The sequence below is a fragment of the Pogona vitticeps genome, chromosome 4, assembly GCF_051106095.1.
Source record: "Pogona vitticeps strain Pit_001003342236 chromosome 4, PviZW2.1, whole genome shotgun sequence".
NCBI classification, from domain to species: Eukaryota; Metazoa; Chordata; class Lepidosauria; order Squamata; family Agamidae; genus Pogona; species Pogona vitticeps.
Window position 1 is genome coordinate 237,926,403 of NC_135786.1, and position 23,044 is coordinate 237,949,446.

Here is a 23,044-nt window from a genome sequence, read left to right on the forward strand (position 1 = left end):
CAACCTGTGTGTATGTATGAGTGAAACTAAGCCACGTTACTATATCTTGTTCACCTGATCATTTTATTTTCCCTGTGTGTTGTATTTAAATAAACCTTATTCTTTTATTTGTTGAAAATCCATCCCTGGTCTGTGTGACTTCTTATAGGGAATGGTTGGTGGCAGCTTAGTTAACGTGTGGCAGATCCCAGTAGGTCTGGGTTTGTCACATTGATTGGTGTCCAGCGTGTGGGATACGACTGGTCCAGTTGTCCAGGGGTCCAGCAAAGCCTTGGCAAGTGTGCCCAGAGCAAGGGGGGTCTAGTCAGGGACAATCTGAGGCGCGTAGGTAATCTTCTAGGTGTACCTCACGGGGAGGTGCGCTAGTAGAAGAACGTGCCAACTGGGGAGACTAGATTAGGGTGCTCTGAGGCAGCCTGTTTTTGGCGGGAAAAAAGCTGAGGCAAAACTGTATAGTAACAGTGATTTAGCCTGCCTGCTGAGAGGCCCAGCAGAGTGGGGTAGACTCTAGCTTGCAACTGTTGCAAGTAGTGCTGAAGGACAGCAGCAATCTATAGGGAAAGCTGGTTCTGAGGCAAAAGAGAAAAAAAAAGTGGCCGTTTTATTTTGAGGCTTGACTTTTTAAAAGCAGCCTGTTCTGGGGGGGGGGGAGTATGCCCTTGACTCGAAGCCAAATGGCAGAAATGGGTGAAGTGAAAGACCCCCAGGTTGACCAAGGTTCTGAGGATGAATTTGGCTCAGTGCAGGGTGACAGCACAGGAGAGCAGAACCCAGAACTCAGAAAGATACTCCTAGCCCAACAGCATGAACTGAGGGTGAGGGAAATGGAGGAAAGGGAAAGAGAGAAACAAAGGCAATTTGAAATAGAGAGAATGGAAAGAGCAGAAAGATTGGAGAGAGAGAGAAAATGGCTTTTGAATTAAGAAAATTGGAAATGATGAACCAGAACAATAATAACAATAGGGATTCTGAGGGAGGCCAATTGTCTAAGGCTGACCTGAAGAAATTCCCTGTGTACCACAAGGGAGATTGTCCTGAGGTGTTCTTTTCCTTAGTGGAAAGAGCGTTTGTGGACTTCTCAGTGAGGGAAACTGAGAAGATGACCATCATGCGATCTTTAATCAGTGGTAGCCTGGCTGAAGTCTATGCCGAGATGCCTGAGGAACTGATGAAAGATTTTGCAGAGTTTAAAAAACTGGTGTTTGCAAGACATGGGATAAATGCGGAACAGCTGAGGCAAAGATTCAGGTCCCTCACAAAGAAACCAGAGCAGACTTTTACCCAAGTGGGGGCCCAATTGGTGAGGCTGCTAGAGAAATGGCTATCTCAGGAGGGGACAGAGACCTTTCAGCAGCTCAAAGACTTGATAGCGCTGGAACAGTTCTATTCAGTCCTGCATGGGGAACTGAAATTCCAGGTGAGGGAAAGGAAACCAAAATCTGTGGCAGAAGCAGCCGAGATCTCAGATTTTATTTCCCAAATAAGAAAGCCCTTGGGTGAGGGGAAAGCGATGGGGAAACCCAAAGAAACCTACAGCAAGTACTCTCAGGGACCAGGGAAAAGCCAGCAAGGGGGAGGGGCCCATGGTGAAGGGAAGCCCTCAGACATGAAACTAAGACCTCAGATTTTGGAGGGAAAACCAAAACAAGATGAGAAAGACTCAAAATACACCAGAAAATGTTATTTCTGTCAGGGAAAGGGCCATCTAATCTCAGAGTGTGAGAAATTAAAGCAGCTAAAAGGAATTGTGCCTCAGGATTCGAGTGGGACCAAGCCAAAAGCTGTGTTCTGTGTCCAGAAAGAGCAAGGCTCATTGTCACTGAGGGAGCCTGTTGCCATGGCTACTCAATCTGGAACAGCTACATCTGCTGATCAGGCTGAGGAAAATGGTCCTCTTGTAGAGGTCAGGCACTGCCTACTGGTGAGAACAGATTCTCAGTTGTTTGAGACAGCAGGGGTGGACGTAGGAATACTTGGCCATCAGTATCGGGGGCTGCGGGACACTTGTTCTCAGGTGACCCTGTGCCATCCAGATATTATTCCTAGGGAATATGTAATCCCAAATGAGAGCATGAAGGTGGCAGGGATTGAGGGGCAGGTGATCTCACTGCCAGTCGCGGAGGTACCTGTCAACTTTCAAGGCTGGAGGGGAGTTTGGCGGCTAGCAATTTCATCGACTCTGCCAGCAGCCGTGCTCGTGGGAAATGACCTGGCTGAACATGTGAAACGGGTGCTAGTGATTACACGTTCACAAGCCACCACGGGGACAGTTCAGGGGGGTAATGATGAGCCCGAGACGGAAGCAGAGGGGAGTTCAGAAGCTGTGGTGGAAACCTTAACCACAGACAGCAGATTTGGACAAGAGCAAAAGGCAGACGCCACTCTCCAAAAGTGTTTTGAACAGGTGACTGACGCCCAGCTAACACCTGAAACCCCAGTGAGATTTCTAGAGAAAAAGGGGATTTTGTATAGAGAGACCCTGAGGAATATCTCAAAAGGGGGAGATGGGATCAGAAGTCAGCTAGTGGTACCTGAAAAGTATCGCCCCATGATCTTACAAAGGGGGCACTCTGACATGTTTGCTGCGCACTTAGGGGTGAACAAAACACAGCAGAGAATCACACAGAATTTTTACTGGCCTGACATAGGGAAGCAGATCAGGGAGTTCTGTAAACAATGTGATGTGTGTCAAAGGCAGGGGAATAACCGCGACAGGACCAAAGCAAAGTTGTGCCCTTTGCCTGTGATTGACACTCCGTTCAAATGCATAGGGGTGGATATTGTGGGACCTTTGCCCAAGGCCACAAAGAGGGGGAACAGGTTCATTCTCACCATTGTGGACCATGCCACGAGGTACCCTGAAGCCATACCCTTGACTAACATTGAAACTAACACAGTGGCAGATGCCTTGGTGGGGTATATGTCCAGGATGGGATTTGCCTCAGAAATAATCACAGATTTGGGCGCATCGTTCACATCAAAGCTCATGAAACGCTTATGGCAAATCTGTGGAATTAAGCACAAGGAAACCACTGCTTATCATCCTGAAAGTAAGGGGTTAACTGAGAAGTTCAATGGGACTCTAATGCGTATGATTAGGGCTTACTTGGCAGAAAATCCAAACAATTGGGACCAGAAGCTGCAATCCCTTTTGTTTGCGTATCGATCAGTGCCACAAGCCAGTACCGGGTTCAGTCCATCTGAACTTTTATTTGGGAGAAGGGTGAAAGGGCCCCTTGATTTGATCAAACAAAATTGGGAGCAGATCACCCAGGATGACCCACAAGACGTTGTGACATACATAGACTCTTTAAGGAAAGACCTAAAGAGAAACCTAGAGCTAGCAACAGAGACCCTGCAAGCTCAAAAGGTCAGAAAGAAAGCTTGGGATGACCAGGAAGGCAGGGAGAGGCACTTTAACCCAGGGGAGGAAGTGCTTTGGCCTAGGCCTTGTAAAGAGAACAAACTGCAGCTGGGTATCCCAGAAACAAAATATTTGGGTCACATGGTAGGGGGAGGAGTGATAAAACCCCTAGAGGCCAAAATAGAAGCAGTTCGTGATTGGCCTAGACCCAACACCAAGAGAAAAGTCAAATCATTTCTTGGGTTGGTGGGCTACTACAGAAAGTTCATCCCGAGGTTTAGCGAGATGGCGGCTCCGCTGACCGATCTGACGAGGAAGAAGGCTGATGACCGCATCCCGTGGACCAGCGACTGTGAGGCGGCGTTCCAGAGGTTGAAGGAGGCGCTCGTCCAGCATCCAGTGCTGCGTGCTCCAGACTTCGACCGGGAGTTCATCGTCTACACCGATGCGTCTAACAGCGGGGTAGGAGCAGTTCTGTGCCAGGAGGATGAGAATGGTGACCAGCATCCAGTGTCCTACCTGAGTAGGAAACTTCAAAAAGGTGAGAGACATTTGGCAACCGTGGAGAAGGAGTGTTTGGCCATAGTCTACGCGACCCAGAAGGCCAAGCCTTACATCTGGGGAAGACATTTTGTTCTGTGCACTGACCATTCACCACTGCAATGGTTAAAGACAATGAAAACCCACAATAGCAAACTTATGAGGTGGGCTTTAAACCTACAGGACTATGACTTTGAAGTGAAGGTGGTCAGAGGGTCAGTGAACTGTGTTGCTGACGCCTTGTCAAGAAGACCTGAAGAATGAAGACGGCGAAAGAAACATGGACTATGTATATATATTAATGACAAAAGGTTAAATGTACCTGGGTTTTTTTGAATTTGGTTTGTATGAATAAAGGTAAATTGATGTAATGTATATGGTAAATATTTAAATGCCTAATTGCTATGGTTAACTTAGAATGTAAGTATAAGTAAGTATGATATGGTATGTATAACTGTTGTTGTGTGTTTTATCCAGGTTGTTTTTTGGGAAAAAGCACCTTAGCTTTCCCCCTACAAAACAACTTATAAAGAGGGGAGGTGTTACATACAGCACTGATGTTACCTGTCTGTCATGGGTTTGGAGGGAAAGTTCCATCCTATGGGGAGTGGAAGGCGGGACATCAGGAGGAGGGGCTGTACTGTATATATATGTGAAGCGTGTGAGGAGACGCTGGGATGTGAAGAAGCAGCAGCTGGGAAGAAGAAGCTGGTGTGGGAGTCTGTGTGTCAGACAGGGTACTACTGTGTGTCAGTACCAACCTGATAGGTTCAGGTGTCTGTTGGTTAGCCAGAACTGATAGGTTCAGGGTCTGTGCTTCAAGTTAAGGGTTCTGTGTGAACCAACCTGTGTGTATGTATGAGTGAAACTAAGCCACGTTACTATATCTTGTTCACCTGATCATTTTATTTTCCCTGTGTGTTGTATTTAAATAAACCTTATTCTTTTATTTGTTGAAAATCCATCCCTGGTCTGTGTGACTTCTTATAGGGAATGGTTGGTGGCAGCTTAGTTAACGTGTGGCAGATCCCAGTAGGTCTGGGTTTGTCACAGTACTTACTCGGGATGAAGGATCATTCTAGGAAATTCACATAATGGCTATTAATCCATCAACTGGTATGAGTCTACGCCAACTTAGAAAATTGATTTAAGCCATAGGAGGCAGACGGTTCTCTCTTCCTTTTTGGAGGTTTCCACCTCCACCCACTTCCACCTGCGAATCATTACAGACTCTTTCCACAACATGGGGCTAATGGAGTCACCCAGTAAAAGCAGATCTGGAAATACCCCAAATGTTTTTAAGGATGCTCCTACGGGTACCATCTGCTGTACATCTACCAATAGGTTAGGCTTCATCTATCTATCTATCTATCTATCTATCTATCTATCTATCTATCTATCTATCTATCTATCTATCTATCTATCTATCTATCTGTCTATCTGTCTATCTGTCTGTCTCTGTCTGTCTGTCTGTCTGTCTCTCTCTCTCTCTCTCTCTCTCTCTCTCTCTCTCTCTCTCTCTATCTATCTATCTATCTATCTATCTATCTATCTATCTATCTATCTACTGTATTTATATCCCGCCTATCTGGTAACATGACCACTCTAGGCGGCTCACAACATCATAATACAATAATAGAATAATAACAGCAGCAATAAAAAAAGAATTATTACAATCAATATTAAAAAACATCAAGATGGGAAAAACAAAAAATGAACTACAAGGAGGAGAGAAGAGAAAAGCAAAAATAGTTCTGGACACCGCACTTCAAGAAGGATGCTAACAAACTGCAACAAGGTCAGAGGAGGGCGACAAGGAGGATCAGAGGGGCTGGAAACCAAGCCTTATGAGGAAAGACTGGAAGAACCGGGCATGGTTAGTCTTGAGAACAGAAGACCGAGCGGTGATATGATAGCACTTTTCCAATATTTGGAAGGATGTCCTACAGAGGAGGCACAGGATCTGTTCTCGATTATCATCCCAGAGTGCAGGACACGCAACAATGGGCTCAAGTTAAAGGAAGCCAGATTTTGGTTGAATATCAGGAAAAACTTCCTACCTATTAGAGCAGTACGACAATGGAACCGGTTGCCTTGGGAGTTGGTGAGTGCTTCAAAACTGGAGGGCATTCAAGAGAAACTTAAGACAACTATCTGGCAGATGTCCTTTGATTTGTTTTCCTGAATGGAGCAGGGGGTTGGACTCAATGGCCTTAGAGACCCCTTCCAACTCCATTATTCTATGATTCTAAGAGCTGTCCATGGATCTCCGTTCACAGCTGCCAGGGCCATCCTGTTATTATCAGAGATACTGGTTCAGATTAAACAAAACAGAAGAGACGTATGAACCTTTCTAAACTGTGCTGATTGGAACAACCAAGAACCAGATGCTAGGGCCCGGAGAATCCTTTAACCACTGAAGCATATTTTGCCCTACAAACCATTGTCGGACTCCGAAGGTGCCTATTTTGGATTCCCCAAAAAAGACGGTGCAGTTATTAATTCCCCATGCAGCAGAAAGCTAACTATAATGAAGATCTTTCCTGGGAATACAATAACCAGACAGTGACTTTGGTACGGTTGCAGAGGGTCTGAACAGAACATGTCATCCACTCATCCCACATGGAGGCACCCTGTGGCCACAGCGGATGTCTGTGCCTGGATGTAACGAGAACAGACAAACCTAGGAATCTTCCACTATATCCTGACCCACGGGGAAAAATGTTTTTATCCAACCTTTTCTTAACAAGCACTAGATGAACAGCTCGAGACATCGTGACAGAGCTGTTATTCGATAACCAGAGTTGTATGTCCTCTTTGCTACAGCTGCCGGGCCTTTGAGGACAGTCAATAATTTGCACTCGGAGAAAGCAGGACTCAGCTTGGCTTGAGAGACGAAACATTTTAAGTTTTGCCAATGCCTTTTCCACAGCCTAGAAGCAGGCTCTGCCTAAGATTTCAGCCGAACACGTCTAGCTTTCAGATAACCGGTATAAGCGAACCCCAGAAATATCAACCAGTCTATCCAGATGTTCCACTGGGCCTTCTCTTCAGGGCATAATGATCAGGGTTGCATTGGCATCAGTTAAGAAGCAGGGTGTCACGATTTACATAAGAAAATCAAATATCTGGATGACTGAAATTGATAAAAAATTGAATTTAAATCGCAATTTAAATCAATTTGGTCTTTAAAAAAATTAGACTTTTATCCATCCTGTTAAGAAGTCTCCAAAGACATTATCTATTGCAAGCCAAGTCAAGCAACTTGTTGTGCAACAAAAAATGTCTATGGAGCTTAAGTTGGAGCCATTCACCCCTAAAAATTATAGCCTTCGCATAGCTGTGCAACATGTTTTTGGCCAATGTGTTACACCAGTGGTTCCCAACCTTGAGTCCCCAGATGTACGTGGACTACAACTCCCAGAATTCCTGGCCAGAAGAGCTAGTGGTGAAGGCTTCTGGGAGTTCTGGGGGACCCATGGTTGGGAACCACTGTGTTAAGAGTATATCTTCGTTTCTTTCTAAAAATCCTTTCCTTGAATATAAAAACCATGCAAGTCATGCTGGTCCATGAAAAAAATTATTATCTGGACAATACTTTTGTTCAAATAATAAAATCTTTCAGTTGCACATGTTGTGTTTGGGGTGGGACTGTTATGTTAGGACCCAAGTTGTAGTGAAATCACGGCTGTTAAAACCACACACTGAACAGATGTGATGGGAATGTTGCAGTATATTATAGAACTGGTCACAGAGATGGGAAAGAGGCAGTCTGTGTGAATCTGGGAGTTGTACAGTCGTGCCCCGCTGGACGATCACCCCGTTTAACAACGAATCCGCTTCACGTTGAAGTTTTTGCGATCGCAAAATGATGTTTAAATGGGGTTTTTCTGTTTCACGATGATCGGTTCCCTACTTTGGGAACCGATTTTCGCTTTATGACGATCAGCAAACAGCTGATCGTTGGGTTTCAAAATGGCCGCCGGCTGAAGAAAATGCCCCCACGCTGTTTTCAGGCTGGTTTTTTTGCATAACAGGCACCATAAAATGGCCGCCGTATGGAGGATCTTCACTGGACGAGCAGGTATTCAGGCCATTGGAACGCATTGAATGGTTTTCAATGCGTTTCAATGGGTTTTTAAAATTTCGCTTGACAACGTTTTCGCTCTACAGCGATTTTGTTGGAACGAATTAACGTCGTCAAGCGAGGAACCACTGTATTCCAAAAGAGAAACATTCCCTCCAGTGGTGGTCAATTCCAGTTTTCGCCTAAGCAGGATCGTTTGTGGCAGAGCGGAAATTTCAGGTTTATCCGTCCCTTCAAACAGATTTGAGGACTCTTTGCCTGTGAAGCAGCCATATCAGGTTGCAAGTGTCCAGCTGTCGATGGATACTACAGAAGGAAAATGGAAATGTTGGAAAGGACCTCAAAGGTCATCTGATCCAAGCCTTTACTACATCCATGACAGGCCCAGTTCAAAGAGTTTCATCCTACTCATTTTACACATCACCAGCACAGGGTCTTCGTTGCTTCTTTACTAAAGAAACAACAACAACCACAAACAATAACAACAACAACAATATTAACAAATATGCCTATATTTAACAGATAGGTTTTTGGTTAAAATTTGGATCTGTTATATAAAACCAGGGAATGTTTTTATAACTTTCAGTAACTGTGCCTGGTATTTTTGAATCATTACCATCATCCTAGAGTGCAAAAGAAATGAGATAATGAAAGAGTGTCTTGCTTCTAAGCCTTTCTGGAGAAGCAAAAATGGTGGCAGACAGGGTTTGCCCCTGATGCAGCACATATGGGGAAATCGGCTGGCCAAGTCCAACCCCAGACAAGTCCACGAGAAAGAAGGGGTTGAGAGAGCAGCGCGCCCCCCCCCCCCGCCTTTGCTCTACCTGCTGCTTACAGAATATGGAGTCTTTGAAACATCTTTTGTTTAATATGCACTGAGCAACATGGCCTAAGCAAACGCCATTAAGGAAAATGAACTGACCTACTTTCAGGATTTCCTGCGTGAATTGGGGAGACGCGTAGGGCGGTGGTTGGGATTGCTGTTATCACAACGAGCCGCTTTTAAATGATCTGTGTTGGATCTTCCTAACAGCGGCAGTGGCGAGCTCAAAGCTGCCTCCCCTGGTCCAAGGTCCAGGGCTTACCTGCCACGGCTAGGACCCACACTCTACACACTCTGCTCCATTTGGCCGCCCTGTAGACAGGACCCAAGCCGAATTCCAGAGGAGCACCTCCGCCCCCCTCCAGCTCATCCATATTAATTTGTTTACAGCTTGTCTCCATGTCCAGCGGCACAGAGCCTGCCTTGATTATGGCGATTGCAACGGGTGTTTGCTGTTGGCCAGCTTTCCATCCGTTCTCACGTGCTCATAATTTGATTTCAACCTGTTTTACCTGGAATAAGCCGTTAGCTGCCTTGAGTCCTTCTTTTTTTTTTTAATCGTGGAAAGGCGGGGCATAAACGTGATGAATAAAATAAAATTCCCTGTTGCCAGAGCGATCCCCTTCTTTCCAAAGAAACAAGCTCTGCACTAAACCGACCGAACCTGCCAGCATAAATATCATCAACCCCACAGCTCTCGCATCTCTTATCTTCTCTGGGTCACTCCTGTGCAGGTCTCCCACACCCTGGGAAAAATCTGCTCCTTGTTTTCTTGCCATCGAAAGGAGATGTGCCCATGGAGCCCTCCCATCACGTGGCCAGTTCACACTTCGTTCCATATGCAAGGACACTTCTCCGGGAGCAACAGGACAAAGGGCAGGGGGGGATGTCAGCGGACTCCCACCTTCTCCCCTCGTTGGCATGTGCGCGCACACACACACACACACACACACACACACATATTCTGAAGTCAAGTCCTCACACCCGCTGAAAGCAGGCAGAAGCGAGAAGGAAAAGCATTTCGACAGCCGCCCTGCCGAGCGTGAAGGGGCCTCTGGAGTCCTGCAGCTGACACCAAGCCGTGGCGGGGAAGCGTCTGGGGTGATAAGCTAGTGTCAAGCAAGAAGCATGAAACCCGGGCGGAACAGAGCCGTCACGGAAAAGCATCCAGGGACAAGCCAACCAATGCTTCCTCCTCCCCAGCTCTCCAACAGAAAGGGATAGAAGAGGTTGGGGAGAAGGGGATTAAGGCACAACCGTCCCATTTGAAAAACCCTCTCAGGTAGCCAGTCATTGAGAGGAAGCTTGTCTAAAGAGAAAGATCTTGGCCTGCTTGCAGAAGGACAACCAATAGGGGGGGCAGCCTGCCTTCCAGTGGGAGGGAGTTCCAAAGTCTCTGGAAGCAGCCACAGAGAAGGCCTTCTTCCGTGTCCCCACCGGGTGCAGCTGTGATGGTGGCGGGACCGAGAGAAAGGCCTCCCCGGATGATCTGAACACCGGAGCAGGCTCACAAAGGGAGAAGCTCTCATTGAAATTGTCTCTTTAGGGCTTTATATAGCTTGCAGCTCTACACTGGCCAGCAGGTTCAATGGTCCGGCCGGAGCAGAGCTGCACTCCGATGACCTCTGGAAGGCCTCAGAAGCTCTGACTCTGACCTAAGAGCTCCGTGGAGAGCCCATCTCACAGGACAAAGGACTTCAAAGTGTTTTGGCACGGGAGAAGTCCTGCACAAGTCCTTAACAGGAAGACCTTCATGTATGAAGGAGACATGAAAAAGTCCGCTTTGCCAAGGAGACGTCTCCCACGGCCATTCCCAGCCTTCGCTTTGCTGCAAGGGTCGCCGAAGGGTGGCTCTCCAGAGAGCGGACGGCAACACCCAGCATCCTGCACAAGGACCTCTGCCAGCTAGGGCTGATGGGGTGTGGAGTCCAATAACATCTGGAGGGCCAACCAAGAGGCCTGAACTGGTTGACTCCATCCTCACGGTCACAAGCTACCTTCCCCTCCTGGTTCCAGAGGAAAGTGGAAGCAAATTTCCATGCCTGCCTGCCTAACGTACCTCTAGACAGCCGACAGATTTGTATTAATATCAAAAACGGTATTAACAAAAGCTTGAACAAGTTCCAGACAAAAACATAGATTATTTAAAAAAACAACACAAAAAAAAACAGGATGCAATAAACAGAAAGTTTGATTTTAGGAAATACTTGAGCACAGAAAACCACAACGAAAGAACAGTAATGATCAAGCTCTCAGATTTAATACCCTTCCCTTAAATTCCTTACTTTACAAATATCCATGTAAACTGTTTCACAGGATGCATGGAAAGCCCTTTTAATTTCAAATAACCACAGACCAAGTATCATTGGGTCTTTTCCTAAAATAACTCTTTTCTAGGGGCCTTGTAGAGATGTGACATTTCAAAAAAAAAATTCCATTTTTTCCCAGATAAAACATTGTTCCCTGTTTTTTTTTAAAAAATCCATCCCCCCCAGGAAAAAAAGGAGGTGGACTTTTTCCTCCAAGGGAAAAAAATAGAAATGTTTCATTCTTTTCCAGAAAAAAAAAAGAAATGAAATCTTCAGAAATGTTACATCTCTAGCTGTCACCTCTTCCAACTATGTTGTCTTTCTGTGTGAAATATAGTCTTGCACAAAAGGAAAGCAGACAAAGTTCTCCACCGAGGAAAGCTGCCCCTCCAAGACCCTGCATCTTGTTCTTTTATTAAACGAGACTCAAGAAACCAAGTTCTCCTACAACGCACAACGCCTATTTCTCCCTGCCTCACCCCTTCCCAAAATCTGATTTTGAAGGCTGTAATTCACTCGATTCTCATTGCAATCTTCTCCCAGAAAAGGGGCCTTCATTAGATGCCCTGGCTGAACCACGGAAAAGAAAGGCTAACCATTCTGTTTTGCTGCCCATAAAACCCAAGTGGAAGTGCATGGATTTATGTGCGGGATGCAAAGTATGTGCTAAAGCATCCAGGGCTTGCGGAGCACACCATCGTGAAATCTAATCTCTTAATTGCTCATTTGCTGAGAGAGGATCAACATGACATGAGGGCAAAGCTTGGGCAGCTGTTGCCAAACACAGATGTGCATCAAGCAGTACATTGTCTATATTACTGGCATATCTCTTTTGATTTTTGAAAAAACAATCTCTAATTTTAGGGGTGTGGTCACTTTAGCAGGAATTATTTCCTGCCAGGAGGATTAAGTGGTGAACAGGATTCTGCCGCACCGCATTGCTTTCAGTCCTGAATTTAAAAAAAAAAAAACCCTACAGGGCCAACTTCATGGGCACTTAGCAGGCAATTTGGTTCACCGCAAGGGAGAAGAAATCGGCCCACCCCCCAGAATGTTCCTGCCCCACAGCTTTCTGGGTACCTGCCAGGGACATCTGGTTGTTTGGTGCAGGTAGGATCACTCTGTTTTGGTTTGTTCCCAGTGTGGGATAGGAACAAACCGAACGCCTTCACCTTTTGCCATTATCACAAAGCGGCTTAATAAGACAGCCACTTCAGGATATGGGCTAACTAGACACTTCCTCTGCTCCTCTGTAGTGGAGCAGAGGAAGTGAGGAGGGGGAATCAGAATCCTTTAGAGCAGCAAAAATGCACTGCATCACTTATAAAAAAATTGTATTACGTTTTTTTTTATTTCCCTTGTCTTAAAGAAATGGTTGGGAAGCTGCCTGTAGCTGAATCCACCGCCATGGATTCAGTTGCAGGCAGTTTCCCAACCAGCCCTTCAGGACTCATGAAATAAGTGTTTTGAGATGTGTATTGGGTATATGCAGGCAGGCTCTCCACTGGGCCTTTAAAATAAGTGTATTATTTATGTGTATTAGGTATACATGTACCTAATACAGATGCCTAACTTGTAATAAACATACTTAATACATTTTTAAAGTGGACCGAATAGGGTCCCTTGAGGTCCGTAGGCCATAGGGTCTAGTGACCATATTTAATCAGCTCCAGCCCTCAATACAAGCCATCATACATTGTGCATGAGGACTACAATCCTACAGATTTCTTGACCACCATGTAATTTCCACTCTCCCCCACCCTTCCCCTATATGACATGCATGTCCTATAACCGTATGCCGCATGCTTGGTCCTGTTGCTCCCCTAACACTAGCCTTGAGGAGCCCAGGCTTTCTCTGCGGGCACCCAGTCTGGCTCAGCTGCTTTGTGTCTCCTGGGGCTCAACGTTTGCGCCCATAACTGCCCTCTGCTTGCAGCCGGGAGCAATCCAGGGAACGGCAGAGTCAACAAGTGGCCTTGTCTGTCTCCCTGTGAATGCCAAGGATGTGCTGTGGACCGAGGGATCTTGTGTGTTTCGTCCTCGTGTAGGAGAACAAGATGCCACAGAGTTAAAGTCCTTTGCCCCATGAGGCTTGGGCACTCCCACGAAGAGACCAACAGCAGGATGTTTCAAAAATTAAGCCAAACCCTGTAGATAATGCACAGCAATGCGCACCCGTGCACAGAATCACCAGGACCACCACTTGGTTGCCTGGACTTTTAAGGATGAGAAGCCTAGGAGGGTTTGGTGGCACACTTTTTAAAAACAATCAGCCAGTCAAGCTGTGCCAGTCTGGGTGCACGTGGGCGCAAGCGCTTTGAACAAGTTGCAGATTTTTAGTAGTACTGGTGTCTTCTATTTTTTTTGCGTTTACCATTTCTCAGAATGGCATTTTTAAAAAATTGTATAATTGTTCTTAGCTTTAATATTGCCTTTTAATGATGTAAGATGCCTCTTTGCTCTTTGTTCTTAGCTTTAAATGTTGTCTTTTAATGAGGTTCACCACTGTTTTAAACTCGTTCTGATTTTCAGCTTCAAATATTATCTTCCACTGTTGTAAGCTGCCTTGGGTCCTTTTCAAGGAGAAAGGCGGGGTAAAAATTTTAATTAAAACAAATAAACTAAGTATTTTAAATACTGAAGTATATGTTTGGATTTCTGCTTTGAGCAGGGAGTTGGGACTCGTTCGCCTTATAGGGAGGGCCCTTCCAACTGAATCATAGCATTCTACGATTCTGCAAATTTGTTCAGCCCATTTTCAGAGGCATCCAAAGCTTAAGTCAATTAATACTCCAGCCCAATTACATGCTGCTGTGTGATGAAAAGCTCTCACTTGAACACACTGCAAAATCAGCTTCACTCAATGATCCCATGTGGCTGTGTCTTGGGAGAAAGGGAAGATGAATTTCCAGTCACACCCTCTATGCCAGGGGTTCCCAACCCTTGTTTCCCCAGATGTTCTTGGGCTGCAACTCCCAGAAGCCTTCCCCACTCACTGTGCGGGCCAGGATTTCTGTGAATTGCAGTCCAAGAACCTCTGGGGCGGGGACCCAAGGTTGGGAACCACTGCTCTAAGCTGCTCATGATTTATAATCCTCAGTTTACAACTATCCTCTTTAGCCACCGACGAAAACCTAAGCTCTCAAGCCAGGTTTCCTGGGGAAAAAGGACTCTGTGTCTGTTTTCTCAGCTGCCCTTTTCTGTACCATTCCCGGTTCTATAATATTCTCTCTTGAAATCAGCAAAGGACCATAAATGACATTCCAAAGGTCACCGCAGCCAACATTTGTACAGTGACATGGTGACAACTGCCATTTTATTTCCAACCCACCCCAAAAGCCTCTCACAGTTATTTAATGCACTTCTTTCCTAGTGCTTCTGGATACGTCTCCCTAGGACGACTCCTGGTTATCTCTTCTGTATTGCTTCAGACTCTTTAGACCTCCTCAATGTACAGCTGACTATTTCTTAATACCATGCAGAAAATAAGAGAGCAAGAGAAACAGAGATTTTAAGAAATCGATTGGGCATTCTAGCACTCATTAAAGTTATAAATGCAGGCGATCTTTAAATAATCAAAGTAAGCAACACTTCTAGAAAAAAGGCCTACGGTCTGAGCAACCAGGTAGTTGGTACAAAAACAGAGAACCCCGCTGTGGCTTTCCTATATCCTCCCTACAGCATCATTGATCTCTGGACTAGAACATGCGACAAACCCAGAGAAGGCAGCTCAGCAGTCGAAGAACCACTGCAGTGGCTAGAATTTGGCATCACCACTTTCTCCTAAGTATCTGTACATTGTTGTTGTTGTTGATGTTTGTTGTTGATGATGATGTTTGTTGTTGTTGTTGTTGTTCAGCAACCCTTCCAACAACGTTGCCCAGGCCAGCATTATCACAACACTACAGAAAAGCAGCTCAGGTGAAAAACGGAGCCTAGGGCTTTGGACACACATTGTGGTCTCTTAAACCATCATGCAGTGTGTAGAACGCTGTTGGGGAACCCTTCCTCCTCCAGATGTTTCCATCTAACATTCCTACAATCTCTTACCATGGTCCCTACTGAGTTGTGTAGGACTTGCTGAGCAAAACTCAAAAAGGGCCAAACTATTGTGTTACTGGTATTGTGTACTGGTGGGGCACTTTTGGAGAGAAAGCTTGCATTACCACAAGGATCTGGTGGATTGAAAGCAACGGTGCATCTCCCCACAGGCCAGGAGAAGGGCTGTTTTACAGCCATGACTCACGGGGTTTACACACACACACACACACACACACACACACTTTACACAGCAACTCTCCAGTTGGCTTGGAATGAACTGAAGGGCAGAATCAGGGTCACCTCCCCTTCAAACTGTTTGTGGCTCCTTTCTAGTGGAGAATCAAGTCTCTGTATTGCTGCCTGCAATATTGCCTATGTATTGCCGGCATAACACACCCCAGTTTATAGTGAGGAGGTGGGTCATCCGCTGGGCCAACAATAGGGTAGGAATGAGCCTTGCGACATACAGATCTACAACACATTTGACAAAGAGTGCTCTCTAGAAGCTTAAGAGACATCTCAGTCCTTCTCTTTCTCACACACGCAGGGATATACAGTAAATACATTTGCAATGGCACGGAATCCTTCCCAGGGGCAAACCCGGGGGGGGGGGGACTTGTCAGGATTCTGCCATATCTCCCTGTCCAGCATTCATACCTCTCCAGCCGGAATCGCTGGTGCAGCCCAGATGCTGTGGCACCTCAGCAAAAGCCTGACGGGTCAACAGAACCAACCAGGAAGGGAGACTCCTCCATCTCGGTGTCCAAGACCACTCCAGGAACCATCTTGCGGTCAGCCGGCTGGCTGGCTGGCGCAGGGGCGACAGCCACTGGGAGGGGTTTCGTTCGTTCATTTCGTCGTTTAGTCGTGTCCGACTCTTCGTGACCCCATGGACCAGAGCACGCCAGGCCCTCCTGTCTTCCACTGCCTCCCGGAGTTGGGTCAGATTCATGTTGGTAGCTTTGATGACACTGTCCAACCATCTCATCCTCGGTCGTCCCCTTCTCCTCCTGCCTTCACACTTTCCCAACATCAGGGCCTTTTCCAGGGAATCTTTTCTTCTCATGAGATGGCCAAAGTACTGGAGCCTCAGCTTCAGGATCTGTCCTTCCAGTGAACATTCAGGGTTGATTTCCTGTAGAATTGATAGGTTTGTTCTCCTTGCAGTCCAGGGGATTCTCAAGAGTCTCCTCCAGCACCACAATTCAAAGGCATCAATTCGTTGGCGGTCTGCTTTCTTTATGGTCCAGCTCTCACTTCCATACATCACGACAGGAAAAACCATAGCTTTGACTATTCGGACTATTGTTGGCAAGGTGATATCTCTGCTTTTTAACATGCTGTCAAGATTTGTCATCGCTTTCCTCCCAAGAATTATTATTATTATTATTATTTATTTAATTTATATCCCGCCTATCTAGTCGTGGTGGCGTCTTTTAATTTCGGGACTGCTGTCTCCATCTGCAGTGATCATGGAGCCCAGGAAAATAAAATCTGTCACTGCCTCCATATCTTCCCCTTCTATTTCCCAGGAGGTGATGGGACCAGTGGCCATGATCTTAGTTTTCTTGATGTTGAGTTTCAGACCATTTTTTGCACTCTCTTCTTTCACCCTCATTACAAGGTTCTTTAATTCCTCCTCATCTCTCCCCTCCTCACTGGGAGGGGAGAGATGGCTTTTTCATCGGAGATTATGGCAGGTGGCTTTTTCCAAGCCGTCTGAGCTGGATTTAACCAGCAAAGTCTGTGTTTTCATTCAGACCTAATGTTGTCAATGGAGGAAGGGGAAATCAGTAGAACAAATCCACCCTTTCTATTGTTGCTCCTTTTCTCCATTTTTTTTCAATCCCCCCCCCCAATTTCCGGTTTTCCCTGGGGAAAGACACAAGAGCCAGTAAGAGTAGATAACCCCAGGCTAGGTAAGCCAAAATTGCAACCTGATAAAAAGCAGCTCCATATCATTTCTCCTCCCCCACCCAGGCCAATAAAAAAAAGGCTGTGTGTGTGTCGTGGGCTCTTTGGAAACCCAATAATCCAGAAACGTGTGTGTGTGTGTGTGTGTGTGTGTGTGTGTGTGTGTGTGTGTGTGTGTGTGTGTGTGTGTGTGTGTGTGTGTGTGTGTGTGTGTGTGTGTGTGTGTGTGTGTGTGTGTGAGAGAGAGAGAGAGAGAGAGAGAGAGAGAGAGAGAGAGAGAGAGAGAGAGAGAGAGAGAGAGAGAGAGAGAGAGAGGGTAAACGAAAGGTGCGCTTTGTAGGGAAAGACGCCAATCACCTTCACTTATCCTCAACAACATGGTGGCCGCAGGACCATGTGTGCGTATTTTAAAAGGATACGTACAACCTGTTGATGCCAGGAAACTTTCGGGTTGTTAAGTGCAGCTGAGTCCAAAAGATGCCAGGCCCTCTGAAAGGCAAAGCCACCGCTCTTGCTTTGAAGGAGAGGCTTTACTTTCCCATCCTTCTGTCCAAATGGCAGATTAAATTGGACAGGCCAGGCAGCCAACATAAATGAATGAATGCATCTTGCAGGGGGGCGGGGGGGGGGAGCGGGCAGTGCGGCTGAAATGAAATTACAGGGCTTGAAAGAGAGACTCTCAGAAGGAGATGCTTATATCTAATTATGTATGCCCAGCACATCGGCTCCGCAGCCTTGGCGGACGCTAAATCCACCATGCCGTGGCGTGCCTGCCAATCTCTCCCTCTTTTCTGGAGCTAAGCAGAGGTGGGTGCGGTTCGCAGCTGGATGGGAGACCACACACACACACACACAAACACACACACTGGGGGCCATCCGAGAGAGGTGCCACGGCTCTGTGGTTAGAAGCATGGCCCAAGGTGTACGAGATACAGATGCCAGCACCCTCCGTATTCCTCGTTGCTTTCTTTTAAGGACTGAAGATAGCTTTTCAGGAGAAAGGAAAGCAAATATTGACAGCTTATGACATGCGGCCTTCTGAGCAAACAGCTGGGTGCAATTCAAGCGACAAGATTATAGTGCTGAGGCGATTTCAGCAGCCAGGCAGCCTTCGGTATAAAACTCATCTTTTATAACCTCTGAAACAAGCTTGGAATAATTATAGTTTCTTCTTCCTGCTCCACGGCGGGAGGCAGCCAGCATGGAGGGACGTCCACAGTCATCCCGGAGAGCCAAGCCCTGGGCTCCACAGGCAGCCGACAGCTTGCCACTTCTTCTACTCCCGTCCCGACTCCTTCAGAGAGGACAGGCGGGACGTGCGGGAAAAGCATTTTCCTGGGGATGGGAGGGAGGCTGCACCATGAAGAGGCTACTAGGCCAGATGTTCCAGGCGCCCAGTCTTCTTTCCCCCAGATGGTACACCCTCTTCCCGCACTCCGTCCCACTCTGGGTTTCCTGAACCCTGCACCAAACACGGTAAGCCGTAAAAATCGCCCTCTACGGGCTCGCAATATGCATCCTCTCCCGTAGGAAAGGCGTGCAGACTCACCTGTAGTGGAGACGCTGCCCGTCGGAGCCATAATCTCGGTAGATCTCATATTCCTTCTCGAAAACGCCAGGAGGCGAGGAGCTGTGAAAGGGGGCCAAGAAAAACGAAGCTGTTAAAGCCAACGAGGTTGGAGGTCACACAGAACTCTTCAGAAGTGCAACATAGATTTCATGTTTATCAAAACAGCCTCCTCTAAGCTGTGTCTTTCAAGGACCTGGCTGCTTCGACCAACACTTATTGTACATGCGTGAATCTCTCTTTCGGGAATAGGGCCACCCAAGGAGACCGAGACATGTGACGGATCAGATGTGATTGAGTAAATTTTTTTTTAGAAAACTGGTAGAAGCAGAGAGAGGGGGGAAAATACAAAAACAGGTTTAAATTCAGAAACCCTAACCCCTCCTGAAGGACGTGGTGGCGCTGCAGGTTAAACCACAGAAGCCTCTGTGCTGCAAGGTCAGAAGACCAGCAAATCGTAAGATTAAATCCACGTGACGGAGTGAGGCCCCGTCCCTTGTCCCAGCTCCTGCCAACCTAGCCGTTCGAAAGCATGTAAAAAAGTGAGTCAATAAATAGGTACCACCACGGTGGGAAGATCACAACGTTCTGTGTATAGTCATGCTGGCCACATGACTACGGAAACAGTCTGCAGACAAAACGATGGCTCTATGGCTTGGAAATGGGGATGAGTACCACGCTCTAGAGTCTGACACGAATGGACTAAATGTCAAGGGGAACCTTTACCTTTACCTAATCCCTCCTTACCAGTCCAGTTACCCAGTGTGATGTAGTGAATCGAATGATGGACTAGGACTCTGGAGAACAGGGTTTGATTCCCCGTTCAGCCTTGGAAACTCACCAGAAGAGCAGAAATGGAAAAAAAATACTCCTAAAGTACCATACAGTGGACCCTCTACTTACGTTAATTAATTAACGGTGGCTGCAGGTCGAAAAGTCTGTAGGTTGAATCTCCATTGACCTACAATGCATTGAAAATTGATTAATCCGTAACCAGCCATTTTTGTTCCGTTTTTGTTCCATTTTGGTTTTTTTCTGGTCTGTAAGTCGATTCTCCGGTTGCAAGTTGAACCTACATTTTGCAGCCAGAGGAGTCTGTAACTCGAAAAGTCTGTAAGTCGAGCCGTCTGTAAGTCGAGGGTCCACTGTATTTACCTTGAAAGTCCTGCCAGGGTTGCTATAAGTCAGCTTCAACTTGATGGCACAAAATAACAAAAAAAAGTCCTGGTCGACAGCTGGGAACCAAGATTCTATAGCAGTGGAATTTTATAAGTGGTTTTCAGAAGCAGATCCATATTGTGTATATCAAGGGACTACCCTGGACAGCAGTCTTCAATAGAAGTGTGGCAACTGGAAAGAGCTTCAGTGCTAGATGTTGCCTGACAGGGGAGAAAACACATGAACACATGGAATACAACAAGAGCTTCCAGCAGAGCGTAGAAGAGCGCTCCTTTCTTCTCCTCTACAAATTCACACACTGAAGAGAATCCCATGGATGCCTTTAACATGGAGAGGTGTTCATTAACAACTGTTCATTAACAACTGTTCATTAACAACTGTAGCATTCACTCACATCAAAGAAAGCACAGACGTGATTTCATTCTTTTAAAAATTTATAAGCCACCTTGAGCGCTATTCTTTATTGGAAATGAATGAATGAATGAATGAATGAATGAATGAACTGTTGTGCCCACAAACAATGGATGTGGATTAGATTAACCAGGAAAAAAAATCACAATTAATGGATTCACAGGTGCCACCTGTACGTTATGTCCAATCTAGTGGGGACTGGTAGAATAAGGGTAACGATGCCAAGTCGTGTATTATATAATTACACCAAGTTGTGTTGATGTCTGCAGATCACATCTGTGGGGTGGGGGAAATGTGTGAGTATGCTTCTGTTGACACCTGACCGCAGGTGAGGTTGCTTCGTTAGCACCAATCAGCTACTCTGTGTCATGATTAGAGCCTCGGAAAATTACGAACACACAGAGTACAAAGCTTGAAAATACACAGGGCTTGCGATCTAAAAATAAGAAAGAAACACCAGTGGAAGTGTTTACGTTAATGAGGGAGATTAAGGGATGCTTCCAGAACAAAGAGAAAGGAACAAGTTGTGCTAATGGGATGGAAATGTTCATTAAAAAGAGAGCAGGGAGGGGAGAGAAAGAGAGAACAAAGTGACAATAAAAATTAGCTTTGACAGAAGCTTAATTTTAATGAGACTTTGGAGCTGTCGAATTACAACCGGCAGAGGTGCTGTCCTGGAAGCACTTAAGCCTTTTCCTTGCTCTCTCCTGAGCGCAGTCAATCGCTCGACCTCCATATCATCTCTACACCCATGTGCACAAGTGATTCCCATACCATGTGGCGGCCACAGCATCCTTAGCAGGGAGACTTGCTGTCTGAGCGGTCAAGCTCCCGCTGGCCACTTTCCTTGTGACCCAAAGCATGAAGATGGGTTTCCTCAAGGATTACTCTAAAACTTGCCATACTTGAAGCCTCCCCACCCCCAATTTCAGAAGCCTGTTGGCCAAAAAAGACCGCAAATGGATGGGAGTGTCCCAAAGTAAAACATCCAGTACATGGAGTCTGCTTTGTGAGATGTACCAAGAAACCATAGAACGATGGAGTCAGAAGGGACCCCCAAAGGCCATCTGGTCCAAGCCCCTGCTCAAGGCAGGAATCCAAATCCAAGCCGATCTGCCGAGGGCTGTGGAAGGGGGTCAGCAAACTGAAAGGGTCAATGGCAAGCTCACCTCCAGAAGGAAGAAAGCAAGATTATGGGAAACAGCACACAGAGCTGTGAAAGTTACTTTTAAAAGGCATTTTTATGTAATTCATTATAAACTGCCTGTATTCAATGATTTGGTCCTGTTCATACTATAAACATTTCCCCCCTAAATCATTACATTACTTTGTGTTATTCTGTTCCCTGGGAGGGAGGAACCTTCACTCTAATAATAAAATGCCATGAGAAAGATTCTGATCGAAACATCCCCAAAATGCTTTTTCACTTCTGCTGCATAAGTACACCAAGACTCCCTTATCCATGGGATCGGTATCCACTGATTCAGTTATCCATAGTCCAAAAATATTAAAAAATATTACAAGAAAAAAGCAATCCTCAGCAGATATGGGACTTCTACTATGACTAAAAAACACTGCCCGTCCTTTTCCATAATGTTGTTCTCGCTCATTATGCTACTTCTGAAATGTAGCCCTGTACTTCCACAACCTGTAACTCTGGGCTGCTTGGAAAGGTAATGGGGTGCTTTGGGCTCCTTAAAGGTGTCCTATCCAGAGCCCTGAAGACAGCAATGGGCTGCAGGTAACCTGACAACCAGGCGTCCTGTGCCACCGTAAAGACTGGGATATACCTTATTTGGTTTGTTATGCCATGTACTGTAGCTCCTTCCTTTCGTGCCTGGAATTGGACTAGAGTTCACTGCACAGCCCACCAAACTATGTTAGTCTCTAAGGTGCTGACTCTTTGCCGCATTTGCTGTTATAGGCTAACAACAGCTGCTGCCACCTTCAAATAAATGTATGTATGTATGTATGTATTTCATAAACTTGCATACCATCCAATAAGTGCAAGACACTTCTCGGGGCGGTTGAAAAAGTAAATAAAAACAATATGAATTAATGTGATAAAAAGAGATCATCAGTTACAAACAAAGGTGAAGGTTTCCCTTGACATTTAGTCCAGTCATGTCCGACTCTAGGGCGCGGTGCTCATCCCCGTCTCCAAGCCGTAGAGCCAGCGTTTGTCCATAGACAGTTTCTGTGGTCACGTGGCCAGCGCAACTAGACACGGAGTACCGTGACCTTCCCACCGTGGTGGTACCTATTTATCTACTCGCCTTTTTACATGTTTTTGAACAGCTAGGTTGGTATGAGCTGGGACAAGCGACAGGAGCTCCCTCCGCCGCATGGATTCGATCTTACGACGGCTGGGCTTCTGACCTTGCAGCACAGAGGCTTCTGCAGTTTAACCCGAAGTGCCACCACATCCCTGTACAAACAAAACCAATCTCCAAATACAAATCTAACATAAGGCCCAAAAGCTGTGCCTAAACGATGGCAGGACGGGTGACATACATTCGCCCTGGCTCAAGCTTGTGTGAACAGCTTTAGCTTGGGCATCCTCTTGAACACTGGGAGGGCAGGCCTGGCCAGTCTTCTTACTGCCACGTAGTCGAGGCTCAGCAACCAGCAACAGACTTTCTGGGTTTGGGTGCAGGGCCCCACAGAGGAAGATCGGATGGGAAGGGCTGCCTCCCTCCCACCTCTGGCAAGATCCGCAAGAGACAATAAACGCCTGGTCCGGTTCTCATCACACGGGCAGACCAAAGGGGCCGGCTGCCGCAGTAGGTGGGAGACCGCGTCCATGAGA

General features: G+C 46.3%; 1 protein-coding gene across 3 annotated transcripts in view; it reads right to left on the bottom strand.

Moving 5' to 3' along the window:
* Window positions 1-23,044, bottom strand: part of ARHGAP39 (Rho GTPase activating protein 39) — a 202,704-nt gene that overhangs the window by 74,485 nt on the left and 105,175 nt on the right. For all 3 annotated transcript variants that reach the window (XM_072999428.2, XM_078392036.1, XM_078392035.1), the window contains exon 3: window positions 18,628-18,708. In XM_072999428.2, the coding sequence (XP_072855529.2) occupies window positions 18,628-18,708 (81 nt within the window). The remainder of the gene's footprint in view (window positions 1-18,627; window positions 18,709-23,044) is intronic.